Source organism: Lipomyces japonicus (genome assembly GCF_038497905.1).
Source record: "Lipomyces japonicus strain CBS 7319 unplaced genomic scaffold V1514scaffold_30, whole genome shotgun sequence".
In the NCBI taxonomy this organism is placed as follows: domain Eukaryota; kingdom Fungi; phylum Ascomycota; class Lipomycetes; order Lipomycetales; family Lipomycetaceae; genus Lipomyces; species Lipomyces japonicus.
Window position 1 is genome coordinate 119,798 of NW_027117842.1, and position 20,814 is coordinate 140,611.

A 20,814-nucleotide genomic window follows, 5' to 3' on the forward strand; every position below is an offset into this window, starting at 1 on the left:
CACGCTTCAGAGAGGTCTTCGTCACCGACCCTTACCCCATCCTGACAGCATGCGGCTCAAAAACTTGATGTCTAGGTATACTTCGGCTATCGCATCCAAAAAAAACCGTACGATTCATTACAAGAATTGTTTTTTTGAACACTATAAGTGGTAAAAGTTTGCAATTTTTTTTTTATTAAATGGCATATCACCGGGATGAAGTGATTAATCTGTCGTCCAGTCCGTCACCTGAGGCATCAACATCGACAACGTCCTCTACTACAACCTCGGTAAAGGGCAGCAATAATGGCAGCAGCGGCAATGCTGGTGGCCTAGGTGTAATCAACAGTCAGCAACCAGGATTATACCTCTTGACGTCGTTAGATCGTGCCGCCATGGAACGAGAACGGCTGGTGCGAGTGTCGCGCATGAATGGCGGCGGCCGGCCTAAACGGCACCGCGAAATCGAATCTGTAGAGGCTACGGATTGGCCACATAATCATGATGATGACGGGAAAAGGACAAGTGAACACGTTCAACCGGATTGGCGAGATACTGTAAAGCGCACGCGGCAGGATCATGGGCTTGCTTTGAAATACGCGCATGGCGTGGTTAAGAAAACTGCGGTTAATGGCTACGCGCGCAACGGAGACGACGTCACGATTGAGGAAATATTACAGCCTGTATGTTGATCTGAAAAATATTATGTTAAAATATGCAACTAATCAGATTTATTATCAGGATGTGCTTCGACATGCAGTGTTGTCAGCGTTTCAATGGAATTACGAATGGGTGCTTCGAAAGTTAAGCCTGGGCAAGACCGAACTGGTTTTGGTTGTGCCAGCCAAGGGTACGGATGAGCGCAATATGATGAAAGAAATGTTGTCCACAATTCCTAATACGAGAGTGTGCATGCCTTCCATGGCTGGCATGATTAATTGCATGCATTCAAAATTACAACTTTTGTTTTTCGATACATACTTGCGAGTTTGTGTGCCATCAGCAAACATGACGGATTATGACTGGGGTGAAGGCGCTGGAGTGATTGAAAATGTTTTGTACGTGCAAGATTTTCCGCTCAAACCCGCTCAGCACGACAATAATCATGGCCCCGGCGAGACTAAGTTGCCGCCATTTGCGGAAGAATTAATTTATTTTTTGCAAGCTCAGGAAATGTTTGCCGATATTATCGATCGGTTGCGAACACAAGTGGTTTGGCAACACGTGGAAGACGTTAGGTTCGTGCATAGCATTGGCGGCGAGGCACGAGTTCCCGACGGCATTAACCGGACAGGCTTCCCGGGCTTGGCTCGAGCAATTAGAAGTTTAGGTGCCAACGGGCAGGTTAGTGCACAGCTTGATTATGTCGTATCTTCGGTTGGCAGTTTAACGCCGGTAATGCTTGAGTCCATATACTTAGCTGGAATAGGTAAGGCAAAAGATTGAATAAGAAAATTTTTTTTTGCTTTTGGTGATAAAAGAGAATAATAACATTATTATTATTATTATTATTATTATTATTATTATTATTATTAAAGGTGCACGGATATCAACTGAAGTGGTGTTAAAATCTGATCCGCACGTATTTAATCAAGCCAAATCGAGATTCAGATTGTACTTTCCGACTCATGACACGGTGGGAAGATGCAAGGGTGGGTTTCGCAGTGCCGGAACCATATGCTTTCAAAGAAGTTATTGGATGAAGCCTGTGTTCCCCGGATTTATTCTACGAGATGGCCGGTCGGTTCGCAAAGGATGCTTAATGCATGAAAAGATTTTGTATGTCAGGTTTGATCAACCATTCCGTCCTGGCACACAAAAGAAGAATTACCAACAGGGCGGAAGTGTTAGTGATGATGATGATGTTGATGATAATGAATCATATTACTCTGGGATTGCATATGTTGGCAGTGCGAACATGTCCGAATCCGCCTGGGGTAAGTTAGTGATGGATTCGCAAACCAAACGGGTCAAACTCTGCTTGCGAAATTGGGAATGTGGCGTCGCATTGCGAGTGAAACGCCCTGGCGGTGTGATAGCCGGAACCGAATTATCAGTGCAAGAAATTTTTGCTGAAAAAGTGTGAGTGAATTTTTATTTTTATTTTTATTTTAATTTTTTTTTTTGGTTTGAGTATAGGCTAATTTTGCAGACCTGTGCCGATGGAAACCACAGGGACTGAGTATGGAGATAAAATTCCATGGTTTTTCGCAGAGCAAATTCGAAAGTATAGATGATATTTTTATGAAGAATTGGGAGAGGTTTTTTTTTTATTTTTTATTTATTTTTTTTTTTTGTTTTATTTCTCTCCTTCGTTGCGAATGGCGTTAATTTGAAGGCTTTTTTCAATGGTGTTATTATATTGTAATTATATGTCAACTTAGTTATGTCAACTTTTGAAGACGTAGAATGACTAATCACTTACTACTGAGTTGCCTCGAGCAAATAAAAGCGCGCCCATGCTGGTTTCGACATATTAAAAGATAATAATATTCCAGTGTATATCATTAAGAAAATGTCATTGGTAGACGATGACGATGTTGATGATGATGATCAGGTATGGGCTGATGCACAAACAAACGTGCAGACGCCATCGTTTGAGGAACCGGCGCTGAGCAGCAATGGTGAAGAGGAAAAAGGAGCGACTCATGACGACAATGATGAAAAGGGGGTTGTAACCGTAGATGCGTTAGATACTGCGCTAGAACGGATTGCGGTGGATAGTAATTATGGTCATGAATTATTGGCTGTGCAGGGCGAGGACGAGGCTAATCATGGCCTGCAAGATGCGACAATTATACATGAAGCGCGGAGTCAATATGATTTTGCCAATTGGCAACAGAAGAATGATCCCGATAAGAATAACAACATTGAAGAACATGACGACGTTGATGATGACGATGACGATGATGATTTTGGCGATTTTGAAGAAGGAGATCAAAGTTCAGCACAACCAGAACGATCACAATCACCTCCATTTCAAGATCCGTTTGTCCAAGAACAACAACAACAAAAACAAAAACAAAAACATAGACAACATAGACAAAAGCAACAACAAATACTTAATGAGTTTGATTTTACAAGTTCAGAAGCATTAGAAGCAGCGACCGCCATAATTGCCAATGACATTTTCGTGTCAGCCAAGATGGTCTTAGCCACATCCGATACCGGGGAAGGTTTTGGGTCAACGGAAGAACCAGTGGCCGCGATGTCACCTTTGAAGTTGTCAGAACGAAGGTAAATAAATAAAGCTCACGAGAATGTGACAAGAAATGGCAAGGAAGTGATTGATTTTGCTAACGAGATTCGACGAAATGATGTAGTATTGCGGTCTGGAATCATTTAAAACGAACACCGTCATTAAATACGACTGAATGGACCACGTCGGCCGTGCGACGGTGGTATTTAATTACTGCCGGGGTTCCAGTCAATTTGGATCAGGTATTTAAAAAAAAAAAAAAAAGAAAAGAAAAGGGTTTGATTCTAATATATTGGGCATATATTTTAGGTGTTACCAACAAAGAAAATAACAGAACCTTTGATGCTTTCGTTATTACCGAGAGCGTCAACATATCCTTCAGACGGGTCAGCACTATCAGCCAAGTCGTCTGAGCTGGCATCGCATCAAACTCAAGATGAGTCCCAAACTGACATGCCAACTTCTACTACAGATCGAGAACGGCGACGAGGAGTGGGGCAAGAAAAGAATGAACCTGAATTTGATTTTGATCATGCCCGAAAGTTATCGCGAACAACAGTGGAAATGTTAAGCGGCATGAGCCATGATGAATTAGTGGTTCACGTTGAAGAATTGGAACGGGTCAAGATTGCGGCCGCGGTTTATTTGGCGTACTGGATTGATCAACGGTTGGCAAGTGAAGAGGATAAAACGAAGTATGAAGGCGTGATTGAAAGTTCGATTGAATATGCGCAGCGGTTGCGCAAGCATACCACCAGGTTAGCAGCGGTTCCAAAAGCGGCGTCCTTATCGCGACAGGGATCGATGAAGTCGAATAATTCGAGCCAGTAATGAAATGGCAAAAATAACGGAGGTTTGTTTGTAAGATAGAGAATGAATGAATTAATGAATGAATGAATGAATGAATGCATGCATGGATCGATGGATCGATGGATGATATGTAAGAAGTGTAGATATAAATTATAATTTTTTTGTGCATGATAATGTTACATTATATTAGTTAGTTGTCAGTTGTTTGTTTATGTAATTTACATTCAAAATCCTCTGCAGTGTTAACCGGTGCCAAGTTCTCCTAGCATGAGTGTCCTGTCTGACGATCCGCTAAGGATGACGTTATGTTCATACGGTGAAAAACTGGCGTCGTTGACCGAACCTGTATGGCCCGGCAACTTGTAAAGAATTTTATCCGGCTGTTGTGTGTTCCAAATCACGACCGTCCGGTCGGCTGAGCCGGCAATAATCTTGGAACCATCATGATTAAAGCTTGCCCTTAGCAAATTTTTCTCCACATCGTTCGACCGGGCTCCTTCAAACGAGTGTTGTAATCTTGGTTCGGCAGCAAACGGTCGAACGTCCCAAGTCTTGACCGTGTTGTCCATGGATTGGGATACTAAGAATTGCGCGTCTGGAGACACGGCTAACGACGTGACCGAATCAGAATGTCCCGAAAGCGTGTATGCTACGGAAGCACGTTGCCGCACGTCCCAGACCTTGATTTGATGATCAATGCCGGCGGAGAAAATCTGGCTGCCGAGTTCGCCGAACGCGACGGCCAAGATCGGGAAATCAGTTTGCATGTAATCTATTGCCAGCTTGACTCGTGGATCCCATAAGCCAATCGTGCCATCGTCTGATCCGGACACGAGCAATTCATTTCCCCGCCGAACGCGATCAATCGTGTTGACCACGTCTTCGTGACCGGTGTGCTTGCGGATTCTGGTGCCAGATTCAACATCGAACACTCCGAGCGTGGCATCTGTAGAAGCTGAATATACGTATTTTGAATCTCGTGAGAAAGCCAGGTCCAAAATGGCGCCCTTGTGGCCCTTGATGATGCCGAAGTTTTCGTTGGCCCCGTACGTGTTCCATAATACTTTTGAAATTTGTCAAAACTAAAAAAAAAATAAAAAAAAAAATAAAACGTACGTATCGTTCTATCTTGTGATCCGGATGCTATTATCTGTCCGGAGTCGTCGAATCGAGATGCGTATATTTCGCCCTGCAATATTGCAATATTGCAAATTAGAAAAGGTATGAGGTGGAAGCATAACGGCAAAAACATACGGTATGACCGGAAAGTTGAATAATGGGAGCTTGTAAATCAGAGGTTCGTTCGACCTGCCAAAAAAAAAAAGAAAACGTTTAGTTTGAATGTTTATTTTCAATGATGAAGCAAAACGCACGGATTGTATTAATGGACCGGATGAGATTGATGTGTTGACGACGGCGACCGAAGTTGCAGCACGGGGCCGTTTTAAAGCTGTTGTTGTAACGACTGACGAGGTCGGTCCACCTTTCCGCTTATCGGACATGATCGAACGAGTATGGTCAAATTGGAATGGGTTGCGAAGCTGAAGTTTGAAATAGTTAACGTTAGTTAGTTCTGGTTTTTTTTTTGGTTAGTTGGATGAAATTAAATTTACGTTTTGGACAATTAATTGCGCGGGGCGCGTTGCACGTTCACAATCGTGCATATTGAGTATGTATGTTACCGGATTCATATTTCAGTGATAGATAAACAATGGCAGCTGCGAGAACACCTCGGCAGATCGGAGATGAGGTTTGGAAAACCCGGGTTGAGAAAGTAGTAAGTCAAGCGAGATGATGAGCACGGAAGATGTTGGCAGGGCTGATAATGATGATTTAAAAGAATGCGGAACTGGTGACTCTTACGTACGGATCGGTGGTTGCTCAGCTGTGCAAAGATTTCGCAGGAGACTACAAGCAGGTGAACGAGCAACTGGACAAGATGGGGTATAACATTGGCATACGGCTGATTGAAGATTTCCTTGCCCGGGCAAACACGAGCCGGTGCCGGACGTTTCGAGATACGGCGGAAATAGTGTCGAAGGTTGGTTTGCTTGGTGGCTTGATTTGTTGACTACGTTTTACTACCGGGGTTGCTGACAAAGTACGTGTGTGTGTGTCCAGGTTGGGTTTAAGATTTTTTTAAACGTGACGCCGAACGTGGGCAATTGGAGTGCGGATAACAAGCAATTCAGCTTGATCGTGGACGAGAACCCGTTGGCTGATTTTGTTGAGTTGCCAGATGACGGCCGGGCGCCGACGGAGCTGTGGTATTCGAACGTGCTCGTGGGCGTTCTTCGAGGCGCGTTGGAGATGGTAGGCAACGAATGAGATGATGGACATGGTATGGTGGTGATGGTGGCTAACCCAAAATAGGTGCAAATGCAAGTGGAGGCTGAGTTTGTGAGCGACGTGTTACGAGGAGACGAGACCACAGAGATTCAGGTCCGGCTGGTGAAGGTGCTGGAGGACGAGATGCCTGTCGGGGACGAATGAGATAGAGACAATGAAAGCAAGATCGATCGAACCATAACATGAAACGTGACAACGGCCGTGAACATCATGTAGTTCGGAGTAGGAGTGGGTGTGATCGCTATTCTGGGCAGCGCAACCCGGGCCTGTCCCTTGGCCTGACACGCCCGACGCGCCCGACGACTGTCCCCAGAAGTGCCTGCTGGTGGCGATGCCCATTGCAACCACGCATCCGCATCCATCAACATGTACAAACAAGTTACTGAGTTGCATCAAACGGATCGACTGGTTCAGTTTAGTAAATTTTTTTTTTCTGATTTACTCGCAGGCGGGGCCTTTCCAATGTTCGGCCGAACACGGTCCAGCGCGTAGTTTGGGGACCGGGCTGCAGGCTACGCATGCGCCAGTAACCGGTCCTTGTTTGTTGCTGCAGTTGTGGCAACAAACGTAGCAACAGTAACACGTATATGCCACAATTCTCTAGCAAGTCGTGCGGGGTCCCAAGCCCGGTTTCGTTCGCTTCGTCTCGTCTTTCTCAATCCCCGATCTCGAAATCTCAATTTACCTGCCTTTCCCAGCATTGATCCGTTATCCTTGGTTCCTTCATTTTTAGTGGTTTTTTTCACTTTTTTTTTTTTGATCCCTTTTGTTTGACCTCGGAATCGGTCTCATGAACCCGGACACGCCTCTGGCTGCTAATCCGGGCCCGGTGGTTGCTACGGCGCCTGGGCTACAACCACCAGCACCACCAGCACCACCAGCACCACCAGCACCACCAGCACCACCAGCACCACCAGCACCACCAGCACAATCTCAGCAGCAGCAGCAGCAGCAGCAGCAACCGCAAAATCAGCACCGTTCGGAGCAAGATTTTTTGAATGCCTACATCTATGACTATCTTCTCAAGCACAACATGCAAGCCTCTGCCCGAGTTTTTGGCCAGGAAGCTGATGTCAAGGTTCACTCAGTGTCCAAAGGTACGCCCATTATGCAACCAAATTCATCTTCATCATCATCATCATTTTCTTCTTCATCGTCATCATCATCGTCATCGTCATCATCCACTGGCGCCACCACCGCTTCCTCGTTGAACTCTTCTTCCACTTCTGGCGCCGCCAACGATGACGAATCCAATAAGGAATCATCATCTGTTCGTGTCAATGGCGACCCTACCATTACCACAAATACCACCGCGTCATCATCATCCTTTTCAGACTCGAAACCTTCATCAAAACTTGCATCTGATTCACTTGAAGATTCTTCAAATCAATTTTCCTCCAGATCGGCGAATACCCTCAATAAATCAGTCGGCATCATTGACGCCCCTGAAGGCTTATTATTTGAATGGTGGCTCATTTTCTGGGATCTCCTTTTTGCCAGATCAAATAAGCCTGCCGGATTGCCAGCCCAGCAATTCATCCAAGCCCAGGTTTGTTAATTTTTTTCCCCATAATGTTGCGAACCAAATTATGTCTATTAACACGCCGTCTAGCGTCTCCGTCAGGAGCAGGCCGCCAGAGCTGCTCAACTTCAACACGCCGTCGCTGGTGCAATCGGTCCTCAGGGTCAAATCATAAATCCTGCTATAGCTGGATACGCTCATCATCTTAATGCTCGTTTTCCCAATGGCATATCTGCCGCTCAGTTATCTGAACACGAAAAACAGAGGCAGCAACAATTGGCCCGTCAGGCTGCCCTAACTAGACGCACTGGACTTACACCGTATGTTCGAATCTATTAATTTCTTTTTTGTTTCAATAAACTAAACTATGTAGTGCTCAAATGCAATCAATGAAGCAACAACAGCTGTTTCAGCAACAACAGCAGCAACAACAACAACAACAACAACCACAACCACAACCACAACCACAACCACAACCACAACCACAACCACAACCACAACAACCACAACAACCACAACAACCACAACAGCATTTTCAAGGTGGCCAACCTGTTCAAAATCCACAAGGCCAGCAGGGTCAACTTCAAGATAGCCGGTCTGTCCAGTCTCCATCGACTGGACAAAGCGACTCTCCATCTAAACGGCAACGACTTTCTCCTGACGGGTCTTACAACCAGTTATTGGGTCGTAATTCACAGACACAATATGTTAACCCCGGTGTACAACAGCAACAGCAACCGCAACCGCAACAGCAACAGCAAGCACAACCTCAGCATCAGCAGCATCAGCAGCCACAGCATCAGCCACAGCATCAGCCACAGCATCAGCAAAATATTCAGGCTCAACAGATGCTACTTAACTCTGGCCTTAATCCGAACCAGATCAATCCTAATGCATTCAATGCTGCTCAGCTGATGCATTTAAAGCAACAACAGGCACAACAGCAGGCACAACAACATCAGCATCAACAGCAGCAACAGCAGCAACATCAACAGCATCAGCAACAACAACATCAACAACAGCCTGGTCAGCAGCAGACTGTTCCTGGCAATGTTGGTCTCAGTCAAGCTGCGCTACAAGCACAACAAATACACCAGTATTCAAATAACTTAATGAACAATCATCGTGCTCTAATGAACATGAGTAAGGGACAGGGACAGGGACAGGGACAACCTAGCGCTGGTCATATTCCAGGTGGCTCGCCAATGTTAGCCCATTCTTCAGATCAAGGCCATCCCGGAATGTACGTAACAGATGCATATGGTCAGAATGCGGCTGCAGCTGCAGGTCAAATCAGGGTCGCTCCTGGTTCACAACAGCAGTCTGTCGGAGCAAACACAAACGCGCTTCAAGATTACCAAATGCAGCTCATGCTTCTTGAACAACAGAATAAACGCCGGCTTATGGTTGCTCGCCAAGAACAACAGGAGGCAGTCATAAAGCATCCTGGACCTCCTGGATCAAATGGTGGTTCTGCACAGCAGCAAGATGTACTTTATTCGGCCATGTCACCACAACAAAACAGGGCAGCACCTTCACCGCAAACGATTGACATGTCCAAGCGTGCGACTCCGAAAATTGCGAATCAAGTTATTCCTGGATCACCAGCCCCGCAAGGCTTGCCTGGTTCGCCAATGTCTGATGCCGCTCAACATCATGGTCCTGGCCCTCAATCTGGTTCGCGAAATGCTTCTCCAAACATGGTTGGTGGCTTCAATCATGGCGTAGATCAGTTCAACGTGATGAACGGTGGGCAAGCAGTGAACAATATGATTGCCCGTGGCGGTCCTCAAGGTCATCCTGGAGTTAGTTTCAATGGTCATGCCGCTCACCTACAACAGCAGCAAGTTGATCAGAATACTGGACGTAGCAGAGGTCAGCAACAACCTCAGCTGCCACAATCATCACAACAACAGCAGCCGCAAACACTACCCCCACAACAGCAGTCGCAACAGCCTAATAGTAATTTGATTTGGACTGGTCAGAATTCCCAGGTCCAAATTGGACCTGGCCAACAACAACAACTTAACTCCCAACAGGTTCGCCAGAGCCAACAGCAGCATCAACAGCATCAACAGCAAATGCCACCACCGCAAGCTCCAAGTATGATTCTACAAAGAGTGTCTTTATCTCCTCCGTCATTTACTAACAATGTCATTACAGCTCCTACTCCACCGTCGAAGCATTTGCCCAAGGCGAAGAAAGAACCGCGCGAGCCAAAGAAGCGCACTAAAAAACAGCAAGCAGCAGCGGCAGCCGCTGCTGCTGCTCAGCAACCTGGTACTCCTTCTGCAACACCTGGTGCCACATCTGAGCCGCCAACACCTACTACTCCTATAACCCCACAGCATCCGAACTCATTTTCAAACGCCGGATTGGCTAATGCAAGTTCAAGTAATCCATTACTAGTTAAGGCAACCTCATTTTCTGCTGTTCAAAACGCGGCTGCTGCAGTGACAACCAACCAGTCCGTTGCACATGGTAATGGTCCATCGTCGTCTGCAATAGGACCTGGAGGGAATGGCCAGATGCATCAAGATCAGCCTTCGTTTTTGGATGCTGAGGCACCATCTTTCCTGGCCGAGTTTGCTGCCGGAACAGATGGTGATATTGGAGACTTGGATTTTGATATTACCACGTTCCTCAATACAGATGATGCGTCTGGTGGTGGCATGAACTTTGATCCTTCTGCAACCTTTACGTGGAATGAAAGTGTTGAGGCCACTGGTGATGTTTAGAGGCAAATGCTATCTTTATATCTGTGAAAAAAATAACCCTGTCTGTCAGTTTTGAAAAGTTTTTATTAGATAAGTAGCAGCATTTTGTACTATTTTTTATTTTTTTGTTTTGAAAAATTTTATTTTATTATTTTGTATAATACTACTTTCTAGGTGTTTTGGGTGTTGGGAAATTTTTTTTTCTACTCATCATTTTTTTTTTTTTTTTTTTTTTGGATCTATTTACTTCACGTTATTTTTGTATGTTGTTTTGATCCTATTAGTTATTTGTATCTTTATTGTTCCTTTTTTTGTAACGAATATATATATATATTCCAAATTAAAATCCCGTGAAGTCACTTATATTTTTGCCTCTTGACCAAGCTCGATTTCAGAACTAAATGATTTGCCCTTGAACTGTTCCAAGTTCTCACCAGCCTATATGCCATTAGAAATTCGTCAATTTATAAAACAGTTGTAACTTGTACAAGACTTACGAAGCTGACAAGAGGCGGCACCTCTACACCAACCACACCTGGAGCCACACTCGCGCCGATGGCTTCGAGCCAACGCTTGCCCTGCTTGAGCAAATCGGCACGCGATGAATCAGCATCATCCTCACCGACCGTACCGGCCTTATTTTTCAATGGCGAAAACTCATCTTCCCTAAGAACTTCAAGATTGGCAAACCGGCTAAGTTTGATTTGCGGGAAGCAATCAAATATAAACTGTTCAAGCTTGATGCCGTTTGGCGTGGCTGGCGATACCGGTTGACCGGTGACCAGGTCAACCGTGGGGATTTTCTTCCTGGCAACATGATAGGGCAAGTAATCATCTCGCCAGAGTGGGATGCCAGTTAAATATTCGACTGAGTAATAATGATTAACAATATTCGCCGTTCTAAACGCCAATTCTTCCCTGTTCTTGGCTGTGACCGTGCGGTGGGCCATCTCAGCTGAGATTTCGGAATATTCAATCACAGCTGGCCTGCCGTCCTTACTCACAATCAAGCCCACGTTTTCGATTGGCGACCGTTTTGGTACTGACTTTGTGGCCACGTTCACGTTGCGCGATGCGGCAAATCCAATGAACACGGGGTCGGCCATCTTGACCAGGCAGTTATCCACGCAGTACGCGTGCACGTGCTTGATGCCGCGGCGGGTCAAGTCCGGCAATATAGCTTGATCGACCAAGGCGCGGTAGATGCCACCGTTGCCATCGGGCGCGACTGCGACCTTGTCGGGAGATTCGAGCAGGATCTTACCCTGATTATCAATGCAGGGCAACACGCCTTGCTCAAAAAAAGTCACGTTGGCAGGATCAAGACCGAAATAATCATGATCACGGAAAAAAGATACGGTTGGTTGCTTGGTAGGTCCGGAAGTCATAATGTACCATGGAATCACGACGTTGACCTTGCCGGTGATGCGGGAAACCAGTTTTTGCAATGACAAGATCCGTTCTGCTTGTAATTCGAACAAAGACTTGTGCGATGGAAGACCAATATCAAAGCAACCCTTGGGTGCGGATGAACCTAACCTGGTGCCTTGACCACCAGCCAGCAACACGACCGCGACAGTGTTTTCGGCAATCAGGTTATGGCCTGTTGTAGTCCATTGGGCAATCTCGTCAGCAGAGGCGGTGAGCAATGATGCGGATGCAGATGCCGGTAACGGAGAAATTTTTTCCGTTTCTGAGGAAGAATCTGGAGTGGTTGAAAGAACGGACTTGGCAATGTTGGACACCCGCTCGGGATCGATTGAGGATAACTGTTGAACAAGTGCTGCCTTGGAGGACTCGGATAAGGAGTCGAAAAATGTAAAGACTTGGGATTGCCCGTTTGCCTCGTAAATCTGTTTCAATGATTCCACAGAAGACATTTTATTTTTTTACGTAAATGACAATATTTGGCATCAATCTTGTATTTATATTAGTTCAATTCTAAATTTACATTTGTGACGTTTCAGGGACTTGAGCGTGAGCCGCAGGAGGACGGCTGAATGCTTGGGAATGCTTCGCCCGCTCTGAAGAAAGGTTTAGTATATATATAACACGAGGTGGCATGATATAATGGCTTCGAATGAAGACGAGATCGAGAGAGAATTAGTTGATGTAAGCGATTCATGGTGCTTTTGTTTGGCGGGGAAGGGAAAGGTTAATTAATAGTTATAGAGACTTAAATCTGCCATATACTACACCGGTGAGGATTTACAAATGGACAAGCCTGCCTCCCTCTCCATTAAGTGAATAGAGGTTTTTTTTTTGGTTCTGACTTTGGAGGGTTATTATTCTAGTTGGCAAGATTGTCGACGAAGAATGCGTTACTTTAGAATATAATGCTACTCCGCAGTATACCGCTGCTTTGACTGAACTGGTCTACGCTCAAGCTGGTAATTACTTAATATGAATTCTCTTAAATACGTGATTTTTAAATATCCTAAATTTTTTTTTTTTTTTCGCTGAAATAGTTGCCATGGCCACCGATATTGAAGCATTTGCAAAGTAAGCTTCGCTATTTTGTTCCTTGAGCTTTTTTATTTTTATTTTAAATATGGTCATTATTTATATGCAATATCTATATATATAGTCATGCCAAACGGAAAGTGATTTCAACCGACGACGTGTTGATGATGTGCCGACGTAATCCGGGGTTAAAAGAAGTACTAGAAGAGTACGTACAAGAAGCTGCTGAAATCAAGGCGAAAACTCAGGTAAACGCAAAGAAATCTTCACGGTAGATCAATTATACTGCGTTTATGGGTTGGTATTTTATTTATTTTTTGTTTGCGTTTTATTTTTGGTTGTTGTATACTACGATATATAGTTATATATTTTACATGGTGTTTTTGGACATTGCATGTCGCGTGTTTGTTTACATTTATTTATTTGGTAGGCGGGTTAACTGCGCGCAAAGCCAACTTGTTTACTTCCCCATCTTCCACGACCTCTTCATTTTTTCTCTATTACCCCGACGTGTCTTTTTAATCAAAATGTCTATGGAAAATACTAATGATAACGCTAACCTTCACAATAACTTTAATCCTTGCCTGCAAGAACTTCTGACAAGCCAACGTGGCATTATTGTCACCGTGCCAAAGTCCGGCGCCAAAATTAGCGTCTTGATCGAGCCTGCGGCCACAGATCTTTGCTATTTGCGCAAGGCTACGTATGAAAAGTATTATGCCAACAAGCGATTAGGTCGCAGCACGGTGTTTCCTACTGTTCATGCTTTGCGAACGCAGGCCGTGTTGAGAGGCATGCCGATCGAGGCGTTCGCAAGGCGCACCACGTTCGACACGGCGCTTTCAAAAATGGCCGGAGCCGAATTGCAGTCGTTGGCACACATGGACGAGGCCACTGATAAATTAAGTACTACGATCAAGGTAGATACCGATACTACAACTGGAACCAAAAAAAAAAAGAAAAAGAAATTGCCAAAATCTAATGTCGTTGTTGATCATACGACAGCGATAAATGAACTTGATTTGGAAATTGAGGTTTTTGACCCAATCTGTACCGGAACTCCTAAAAAAAAGGATCATTCAACCACTGTGATTGAGCATGATTTAGCTCAGCGGAGTATAACTTTGTCGTCATGCTCATGTGATACGAAAGGTCTGGTTAGGCCGATAGTGTCGCCAAATGCTGATTCGTCAGAAGAGTTATCATTGCCAAATTCTAGAATCATTAGTGTGTCGTTGCCCGAAGGTGGCGGCAGTGACGACGGCGACCATGATCCAGATACCCCTCAGCAAATCTTGCTACAGGTTGATGGATTGGACGACGAAGATTCTGATGCGTGGTCGAGACGCAGTCAAAGTGGTGATTCGGAGGACGAAAATGACCAAGTCGAGGATCCGGTGATTGAAAAAATCGAAGAACCTGATGAGTACTCACAAAACAAATCGGGTAATTCAATAGCATTTGATTGGATTGCCCATGATGACGGTGATGGCAGTCGTGAATTGGCAGATATTCGTCATTGGATCACTCGATCTTTATCTCATTTAAGAACCGACAAGGAAGATCACGACAGTGATGGCGATCAAATCGCAATTAGTAAGTCATGTGGTGGCCATGCGCAGGATGATGGGAAAGCTCAATCTTTGGTTTCTAATACTTATTCACTGCCTTGGAGCTTGGTTGCGGCTTTGAAGAGTTCAAACCCAGAATTGCAAAATGAGGATGAAAATGAAGATGGAACGACCGATTCCAAAATTGTATTAAGTGAACCTGAGATGGGATCTGAAATTAAGGAATGCGATATTGAATCTTTAGAATTAGTCCCTGCTGACCTACCTGATTCATCACCTTGGTCGCCTGTTCCGGATGCAAAACCGATTAGTTTGTCGGACTTGTTAAAATTGGCTGACCAAGATGATAGTAAAGAAGTCGTGCAGCCCAATGAATCACAATTTGGTTCAAATACGGCGATTAGTGATGTACAAAAAGCAGGAGATAAGAATGTGATAGCGGTGGTCATGACAGATGAAAAATTGCAACCAAATTTCACAGAACTTGACCAAAACTCTCATGACAGGGCTCCATTGTCGCCATCTAGCTCTACGCATTTACGGGGCACTCTTATCTCTAACGGTTCAAAAGTCGGCCAAACTTTGACAAATACTATACCAAGCAGGCTAGGAAAAACATCACAGGAAAATGCGGCACAGTCACGTTCATCATCTCCTAGTAAAAATATCGAAAAAGAGAGCAACGATTTGCTTGCGAACGCGGATATTTTTAAAAGACCAGATTTGATGGTCTATTCGCCACTGACGGTCAGGGTCCCGGTTAGCCTTAATAATATCACGTTCACAATGAACTGTGCCATAGTGGATGAATTGTTTCCAGGGCAAGATCACAGTCATGGGTTTGATGTCATTGCCGGTCGGCAGCTTTTTGCCTTAAATCCAACGTTATGGCTTACTTATGATCTCGTGGAAGGTTGGAAAATTGTTGGTACCGACAGATTACCAATCAAGGAAATAACTGTGGACCATAAGTAAGTACAAGAAATTGATTGTGATTTTTATTAATCGCGACAAAAACTAGGTTTGTCAACCCTGCCTCCGGGCTGCCTAAACCAGTAAAGAGGTTACATGTGTACATCAATGCGGTACTTCTAAAACAGTCGCACCCGCGAAACATCACTAATTCTAAAATTGGCGGGTGTGGTTTGCCAATGAGTGACAAGTTGAGTGCCGGTTACGGTGTATTTTTTGGCAATGGCTCTGTATACAATGACTTTGGATCATGTGATATTCGAGCTGATGTTGCAGACTATCACGTACTTGCTCTGTCCAGGGCGGTGTCGGTTGTCATGACCATGTCTGACGTGCAGTACGATATTATTACCGTGCACACGAATTCGCGCTACGTGTCGGATTTGTTTCAGTACTTGGCCACTTGGTTTCAGCGAGATTGGCAAACAACGGCAAAAAAACCAATCAAAAACAAGCACGAATGGCAATCGGTTTATTTTTCATTGTTGGGCATAAGCAGCACGCGACAGGAAAATCGAACGTTACCTGTTGCACAGATAATTTATGAACAGGATAATTCGTCTGGGCATATCGGTTACGCCATGGAGCAAGCAAGACGGTTTGTGCATTATCATAATCTTTGCATTCCTGGATAGTTTTGCTAATTTTTTTTTTTTTCTTTTTCTGCTAGACTGGCTGTTATTGCGGCCGAGAATACGTATTATTACAACCTTGACAACGAAAGCGTGGGTAATACTACATCTGGCAAAACCCAGGTTTATGGCGACCAGCGCGATAAAGCAAATGATGCCCAGAGTGATATTCCTGATTTTTCAAAAGATGATTCGCTGGAACTAAATCAACAAGGCAAAGGAGAAATATCATTGCATGAGCGGGAACTCGCAGATATCAAATATTCACCAATGGAAACGCCAACCAAAATCACTCTCAATACCAATCCAGTACTCGAAGCATACCACGAAATAACTGGTGACTTTAATTTTGCCGAAAATGATTTTGAAATGTATGTTAAATTTGATATCAACGGCAATGCTTTATGCGCTTCTAGTAATGTTGTCAAATCCGCATGGGAAATATAAAGCAGCATGAAGTTATATATAGTTTGTATATATTTTTAGATTCCCCACAAATAGTTAGATGAACGTATCTCACAGAATTGTATTATTATTAAAAAAATTTTATGTTAGCCATAATGCATATTTTAGTTAACTAACTACTATCATGTAAAACAATTCAGTGAAAAGTAAACCTATAACTAACAATGTTATCGAGCTACTCTCAAACCGCTTAACAAATAAATGCCTTATACACAAATGACTCGCGCAAATTGCATTTGTTTGTTGGTTGTCACGGCAACAGGCCGCGTGGTACGAGATGCGCTCACGTTTCGCCCCAATCACGAATTACTTGGTAAAATTTGGTAACTAAATGTTTTAGATCATTTTTATATAATATAATTGGCAATTCATATTTTCGGTATTTAAGGACAAAAAATATTTTAGTTATATATACTGCTGTCAAGGGCGAAAAAAATGTCGGAGTCGTTTGACATTACAAAATCGCCGCAATCGAAAAATGGTTCAGACGGTGTAGCAATTATTCCACAGGGCTTGTTTCGAAAAAAAGTTTGGCCTGCCGGAATGTTTATGCGAGCTCCAGTTTCAAGTACCGCTGCTATCGGTGACGCCGATAATCCACGATCAAGTAATGTTGAATGCAACAGCAGTAGTGGCGGTGGCGGTGATGGTGATGATGGTGATGATAGGTATAATGACATGATTGAGAGCTTGCCCAGCAATGACGACTCGAAAACGACGATTAGCCAAGGCATGTCATCACCGTCGTTGTCGCCATCGTCATCATCATTTACTGCCAGCTGGGCAGACATTTCTCGTGATTCGTCACGGTTGATGGATGATTTTTTGCCCTTAGATTTAGAGATTGGTGTTTCGGTTGCGTCATCAACACCAATAGCGGCAAAAAATACGCCATTGGAAAAACAGAGACAAATTATGAAGCAACTTCCGTTAAAATCGGTTGCTCAATCGGTGGCCAAATTGCCATCCTTGTCATCCATATCAACATTATCTGACGGCGATAAGGGCAAAAACAATATAATCGTCAAATCATTATTTCCCAATACGGTTAAGCAAACCGAAACCGATAGTGATGAAATTCAACAAGATTTCTCATTTACCAAAATGGCGTCCAGTCTTAAACTTAACTCGCAAGTTATTTCGACGAACGATCAGATGACAGGTCCAACGACGTTGACAGTTTTAGAAAAAAATTCAGCACCATTTGATCCAATTATTGGTGCTTTAAACTCGTTGCAACATGAAAAATTAAAACTTGAACAGGAATTGTCACTAACACGGGACAAACTGTCGAAGACAACGGATGAGTTGATCAGAACGAAATCATTATTTGATGGTTTAAAGAGCAAATGTGCTCAAATTGGCGATAAGATCCATAATATTGAAATGGAAAAGTTGGTCATGAGGCAAAGCGTGGATGATTATTCCACAAAGATTGACGTGTTTAATCTGATTGTGAATGAGTTAAAGGGTGATGCTCAGTTAGTTCGACGTGACATTGATTCCATGCGGCAATTGAGAATCGATTTTGCTCAAAAGATTCAATTATTGGATAAAGAATTATTTACAAGTACGACTATTTTTCATGTCTATTTTTTTTGTATTAGTGCTGTTATTAATCGGTGACAGAAAGTCTCACGTGCGAAATGTTACAACAAAAGCTTGATGAAAGGTCGGGATTGTTGGTAGAAGAGCGAAGCAGAGTACAATTGCTTGAAGACAGAATCCAGCACTTTTTAAACGAGAACGAATTATTTCAAGAATCAATAAATAAAGAAAAATTATTACTTTTTGATACCATGAATGACAAGATGGAGATGTTACACAAAAGAATTGACAAGTAAGTTTAGTAGAACGTGTCACAAAAAAAAATCTAACACATGCAGGTTTCAGACAAGCACTGAAGAACTTTTGGAAAATAACCACACGCTCTTGGAAAAAACACGAGCGCTTGCTGATGAAAATTTAATAAAGACAGCTTCCAGTATGGATGCTGCTGACATTTGTCTTGGTACTTTAAATGCTAATCAGACAATTATAACCGGAACATTGAATGACATTGAAAGAAAACTGGCCAAAGAAATGTCAGAACTTTTGGTTCAAGTTTCAAATCATAAAAGTCAGATTGACACACTGCAAGCAGAGAAAGAAAGCCTTAACAATGATTGTGCTGTCAATGCCAAAAATATGCAACAGAAGGAGGCGGAGTTTTTGTTACTGAAGCAAAAATTTGAAAGTTTACAGGAATCCACAGTTCCGTTATCGAAGCTCGCTAATATAGAAGAGCAGCTTAAGATTGAACGTGGTAAAACGGATGATCTTTTGAATGCTAGAAATGACCTACAGAATAAGTTGGCTGAACAATTCGAAGTCAACCAGTCTTGTTTAGTAAGAAAGTTTTTTTTTATAAAGAAGAGTTATTTAAATTAACGAATGGCAGCATGAATTAAAGACTATAAAATTTGATCTTTCGAATAGACCTATGGAAGGTGAGATTCGAGAAAAAGTAAGAATAGAATTTTAATTTTTTTGAAACGCTTCTATTAACAAAATATTTTAGATCAATGAAGAGTTTAGAGATCGATTAATTAAACAAGAGCAACTGTTTGCCAAAACAATCTCTAATCAAGAAGTTGAAGTTCAAAATCTGAGAAAAGCTCAGAGCATGAGAACTGAAAGGATTTTGCAATTGGAAAATGAGTTGAAGTCAATTGTCACGTCACAAGTATATCCATGCAGATACCATTGATCGAATTTATATTTGGGTCACTAATTTGAGATAGGAAAAAGAACATGAGGCGACAAAGACTAATGAGAAAAACCTGCATGATACTTTGAAATCAGTGCGAAAAGAGCTTGACGACAAATCAGAACTGCATGCGCAACTTCAAGAGAAGCTTTCTGAGGTTTAATCGGTTTGCTGCTTAAATGCATAACATGACGTGCTAACATAATGTAGGTAACTAACGAATTAAACAGCCTAAAACAGAATAGGCCTTTATTAGCTATCCCATCGTATATCGAGCCTCCTAGTGCGCAACCAATAATTACACAAGACGGAAAAGGTAACAATGAAGTTCCAGAATTTCGAAATCATAATGAAAAGTCATTTGCACATCGAACTGCGAGACCTTTTTCGACAATTGCTTTCACCATGAGTGATGAAGAAAACAGCAATTTGCAGTCGTCTGTTTTAAATCCGCTTGAAGATTTAAATGAGCCCTTGATTAATTTCAAGGAACAGCAAGAACAGAATAGCGCTTTAGATAACCATACGCAAATTTCACTGTCAATTTCGAACGCTGAAATACCATCATCAACGCAACTACCTAGACCGACTAGACAAGCATCTCGGGCCCGGCAAGCCGTCGCTTTGAATACCATTAATATTAAACATTTTCAGCAATCAGAGTTGTCCAGCCCGGTATCTTCACAAAAAAAAACAGAACAAGACGAGGAAGATTATGATGATGAGGATTACGGACTGGTTAAACCTGCAAGTGCCAAAAGGAAAAGGAAGCAACAGGCGCGGCGTGGTCAGGCAACCCATTCTCTGAGGACGCGTGTGTAAAAAGTGAAATTTTCAATTATAATAATATATACGGGGTGTTATTTTATTTATTACCTTCGCTATTTTATTTTGCAATGAGCACATATTAAACAATTGATTTTTATACCAATATTTTTAAATTTGTCTATAATAATATATATTGGTTAGCTAAAGTACAAAAGAGGAGAACCATTATGGAACCAAGAAATGCATATAAGTAGTAAGAATCGAACTAATTTTGAAAAAGGAATGACAGAGAAGCCACAAGAGTCCATGTTTTGTTACTAAAAAGTAAAACTATTTTTGCCAATATGAATGCAAAAAAAACTTCCTTGCCAGGGGTCGAACCTGGAATCTTTCGCTGTAACCAATTCACAATCGTAGGCGAACGCCTTGCCATTGGGCCACAAGGAACGCTATTAAAAATTAAAATTCGTAAAACAAATTATTTTGGTAAGGGTTAGGGCGCGAAAATTTTGTTTTTATTGGGCTTGTTTGGTTTTTTTGTATGAAGATAAAAAAGGCAAATATTTTGATTCATTTTTATTTGTTTTTCAGATCAAAAAAAATATATGTTCTAATATC

At 42.9% G+C, this 20,814-nt stretch overlaps 9 protein-coding genes and 1 non-coding gene across 10 annotated transcripts; 7 read left to right on the plus strand and 3 right to left on the minus strand.

Annotated features, from left to right (window-relative positions):
- Positions 1 to 107: 107 nt before the first annotated feature.
- V1514DRAFT_333805 (tyrosyl-DNA phosphodiesterase-domain-containing protein) lies at positions 108 to 2,380 on the plus strand. The gene is made up of 4 exons (XM_066928112.1): positions 108 to 662; positions 721 to 1,408; positions 1,518 to 2,061; positions 2,132 to 2,380. Exons 1-4 carry the CDS (start codon positions 180 to 182, stop codon positions 2,214 to 2,216), a joined length of 1,800 nt encoding a protein of 599 aa, XP_066782375.1. The 5' UTR covers positions 108 to 179; the 3' UTR covers positions 2,217 to 2,380.
- A 69-nt stretch (positions 2,381 to 2,449) lies between these two features.
- On the plus strand, positions 2,450 to 4,155 carry V1514DRAFT_333807 (uncharacterized protein). The gene is made up of 3 exons (XM_066928113.1): positions 2,450 to 3,216; positions 3,303 to 3,420; positions 3,488 to 4,155. Exons 1-3 carry the CDS (start codon positions 2,495 to 2,497, stop codon positions 4,007 to 4,009), a joined length of 1,362 nt encoding a protein of 453 aa, XP_066782376.1. The 5' UTR covers positions 2,450 to 2,494; the 3' UTR covers positions 4,010 to 4,155.
- Positions 4,156 to 4,230: 75 nt separating this feature from the next.
- Positions 4,231 to 5,490, minus strand: V1514DRAFT_343736 (WD40-repeat-containing domain protein; the record flags this gene model as incomplete). The annotated part of the gene is made up of 4 exons (XM_066929158.1): positions 4,231 to 5,051; positions 5,105 to 5,177; positions 5,243 to 5,296; positions 5,362 to 5,490. 4 exons carry the CDS (start codon positions 5,488 to 5,490, stop codon positions 4,231 to 4,233), a joined length of 1,077 nt encoding a protein of 358 aa, XP_066782377.1.
- Positions 5,491 to 5,637: 147 nt separating this feature from the next.
- On the plus strand, positions 5,638 to 6,746 carry V1514DRAFT_296179 (NO signaling/Golgi transport ligand-binding domain-containing protein). Its single transcript, XM_066925434.1, has 4 exons — positions 5,638 to 5,765; positions 5,829 to 6,029; positions 6,110 to 6,301; positions 6,362 to 6,746. Exons 1-4 carry the CDS (start codon positions 5,700 to 5,702, stop codon positions 6,479 to 6,481), a joined length of 579 nt encoding a protein of 192 aa, XP_066782378.1. The 5' UTR covers positions 5,638 to 5,699; the 3' UTR covers positions 6,482 to 6,746.
- A 1,562-nt stretch (positions 6,747 to 8,308) lies between these two features.
- On the plus strand, positions 8,309 to 10,892 carry V1514DRAFT_333816 (uncharacterized protein). Its single transcript, XM_066928114.1, has 2 exons — positions 8,309 to 9,962; positions 10,023 to 10,892. Exons 1-2 carry the CDS (start codon positions 8,708 to 8,710, stop codon positions 10,595 to 10,597), a joined length of 1,830 nt encoding a protein of 609 aa, XP_066782379.1. The 5' UTR covers positions 8,309 to 8,707; the 3' UTR covers positions 10,598 to 10,892.
- On the minus strand, positions 10,704 to 12,499 carry V1514DRAFT_333818 (nucleotide-diphospho-sugar transferase). Its single transcript, XM_066928115.1, has 2 exons — positions 11,074 to 12,499; positions 10,704 to 11,014 (listed from the first exon to the last, which is right to left on the minus strand). The coding sequence occupies exons 1-2, from the start codon at positions 12,454 to 12,456 to the stop codon at positions 10,937 to 10,939; spliced, it is 1,461 nt and encodes a 486-aa protein (XP_066782380.1). The 5' UTR covers positions 12,457 to 12,499; the 3' UTR covers positions 10,704 to 10,936.
- Positions 12,500 to 12,509: 10 nt separating this feature from the next.
- Positions 12,510 to 13,434, plus strand: V1514DRAFT_333826 (kinetochore component CENP-S-domain-containing protein). The gene is made up of 5 exons (XM_066928116.1): positions 12,510 to 12,688; positions 12,749 to 12,776; positions 12,871 to 12,966; positions 13,045 to 13,078; positions 13,164 to 13,434. Exons 1-5 carry the CDS (start codon positions 12,647 to 12,649, stop codon positions 13,312 to 13,314), a joined length of 351 nt encoding a protein of 116 aa, XP_066782381.1. The 5' UTR covers positions 12,510 to 12,646; the 3' UTR covers positions 13,315 to 13,434.
- A 21-nt stretch (positions 13,435 to 13,455) lies between these two features.
- V1514DRAFT_333828 (uncharacterized protein) lies at positions 13,456 to 16,771 on the plus strand. Its single transcript, XM_066928117.1, has 3 exons — positions 13,456 to 15,581; positions 15,632 to 16,180; positions 16,253 to 16,771. Exons 1-3 carry the CDS (start codon positions 13,567 to 13,569, stop codon positions 16,659 to 16,661), a joined length of 2,973 nt encoding a protein of 990 aa, XP_066782382.1. The 5' UTR covers positions 13,456 to 13,566; the 3' UTR covers positions 16,662 to 16,771.
- On the plus strand, positions 16,754 to 18,573 carry V1514DRAFT_123140 (uncharacterized protein). Its single transcript, XM_066924423.1, has 3 exons — positions 16,754 to 18,249; positions 18,313 to 18,519; positions 18,566 to 18,573. The coding sequence occupies exons 1-2, from the start codon at positions 17,115 to 17,117 to the stop codon at positions 18,366 to 18,368; spliced, it is 1,191 nt and encodes a 396-aa protein (XP_066782383.1). The 5' UTR covers positions 16,754 to 17,114; the 3' UTR covers positions 18,369 to 18,519; positions 18,566 to 18,573.
- Positions 18,574 to 20,556: 1,983 nt separating this feature from the next.
- V1514DRAFT_t73 lies at positions 20,557 to 20,643 on the minus strand. The gene has a single exon. It is a non-coding gene; the product is annotated as a tRNA-Arg (tRNA).
- Between the last annotated feature and the right edge of the window lie 171 nt (positions 20,644 to 20,814).

Coding starts and splice junctions, on each gene's coding strand:
- V1514DRAFT_333805 (XM_066928112.1), top strand. CDS start 180: ATGGCATATCACCGGGATGAAGTGATTAATCTGTCGTCCAGTCCGTCA. Junction 663..720: donor TTGAGGAAATATTACAGCCT/GTATGTTGATCT, acceptor ATTTATTATCAG/GATGTGCTTCGACATGCAGT. Junction 2,062..2,131: donor GAAATTTTTGCTGAAAAAGT/GTGAGTGAATTT, acceptor CTAATTTTGCAG/ACCTGTGCCGATGGAAACCA.
- V1514DRAFT_333807 (XM_066928113.1), top strand. CDS start 2,495: ATGTCATTGGTAGACGATGACGATGTTGATGATGATGATCAGGTATGG. Junction 3,217..3,302: donor TTGAAGTTGTCAGAACGAAG/GTAAATAAATAA, acceptor GAAATGATGTAG/TATTGCGGTCTGGAATCATT. Junction 3,421..3,487: donor TTCCAGTCAATTTGGATCAG/GTATTTAAAAAA, acceptor CATATATTTTAG/GTGTTACCAACAAAGAAAAT.
- V1514DRAFT_296179 (XM_066925434.1), top strand. CDS start 5,700: ATGGCAGCTGCGAGAACACCTCGGCAGATCGGAGATGAGGTTTGGAAA. Junction 5,766..5,828: donor AAACCCGGGTTGAGAAAGTA/GTAAGTCAAGCG, acceptor ATGATTTAAAAG/AATGCGGAACTGGTGACTCT. Junction 6,030..6,109: donor CGGCGGAAATAGTGTCGAAG/GTTGGTTTGCTT, acceptor GTGTGTGTCCAG/GTTGGGTTTAAGATTTTTTT.
- V1514DRAFT_333816 (XM_066928114.1), top strand. CDS start 8,708: ATGCTACTTAACTCTGGCCTTAATCCGAACCAGATCAATCCTAATGCA. Junction 9,963..10,022: donor GCCACCACCGCAAGCTCCAA/GTATGATTCTAC, acceptor ATGTCATTACAG/CTCCTACTCCACCGTCGAAG.
- V1514DRAFT_333818 (XM_066928115.1), bottom strand. CDS start 12,456: ATGTCTTCTGTGGAATCATTGAAACAGATTTACGAGGCAAACGGGCAA. Junction 11,015..11,073: donor TGCCGCCTCTTGTCAGCTTC/GTAAGTCTTGTA, acceptor AATGGCATATAG/GCTGGTGAGAACTTGGAACA.
- V1514DRAFT_333826 (XM_066928116.1), top strand. CDS start 12,647: ATGGCTTCGAATGAAGACGAGATCGAGAGAGAATTAGTTGAT. Junction 12,689..12,748: donor TCGAGAGAGAATTAGTTGAT/GTAAGCGATTCA, acceptor TAATAGTTATAG/AGACTTAAATCTGCCATATA. Junction 12,777..12,870: donor ATCTGCCATATACTACACCG/GTGAGGATTTAC, acceptor TTATTATTCTAG/TTGGCAAGATTGTCGACGAA.
- V1514DRAFT_333828 (XM_066928117.1), top strand. CDS start 13,567: ATGTCTATGGAAAATACTAATGATAACGCTAACCTTCACAATAACTTT. Junction 15,582..15,631: donor GAAATAACTGTGGACCATAA/GTAAGTACAAGA, acceptor GACAAAAACTAG/GTTTGTCAACCCTGCCTCCG. Junction 16,181..16,252: donor GCCATGGAGCAAGCAAGACG/GTTTGTGCATTA, acceptor TTTTTCTGCTAG/ACTGGCTGTTATTGCGGCCG.
- V1514DRAFT_123140 (XM_066924423.1), top strand. CDS start 17,115: ATGTCGGAGTCGTTTGACATTACAAAATCGCCGCAATCGAAAAATGGT. Junction 18,250..18,312: donor GGATAAAGAATTATTTACAA/GTACGACTATTT, acceptor GGTGACAGAAAG/TCTCACGTGCGAAATGTTAC.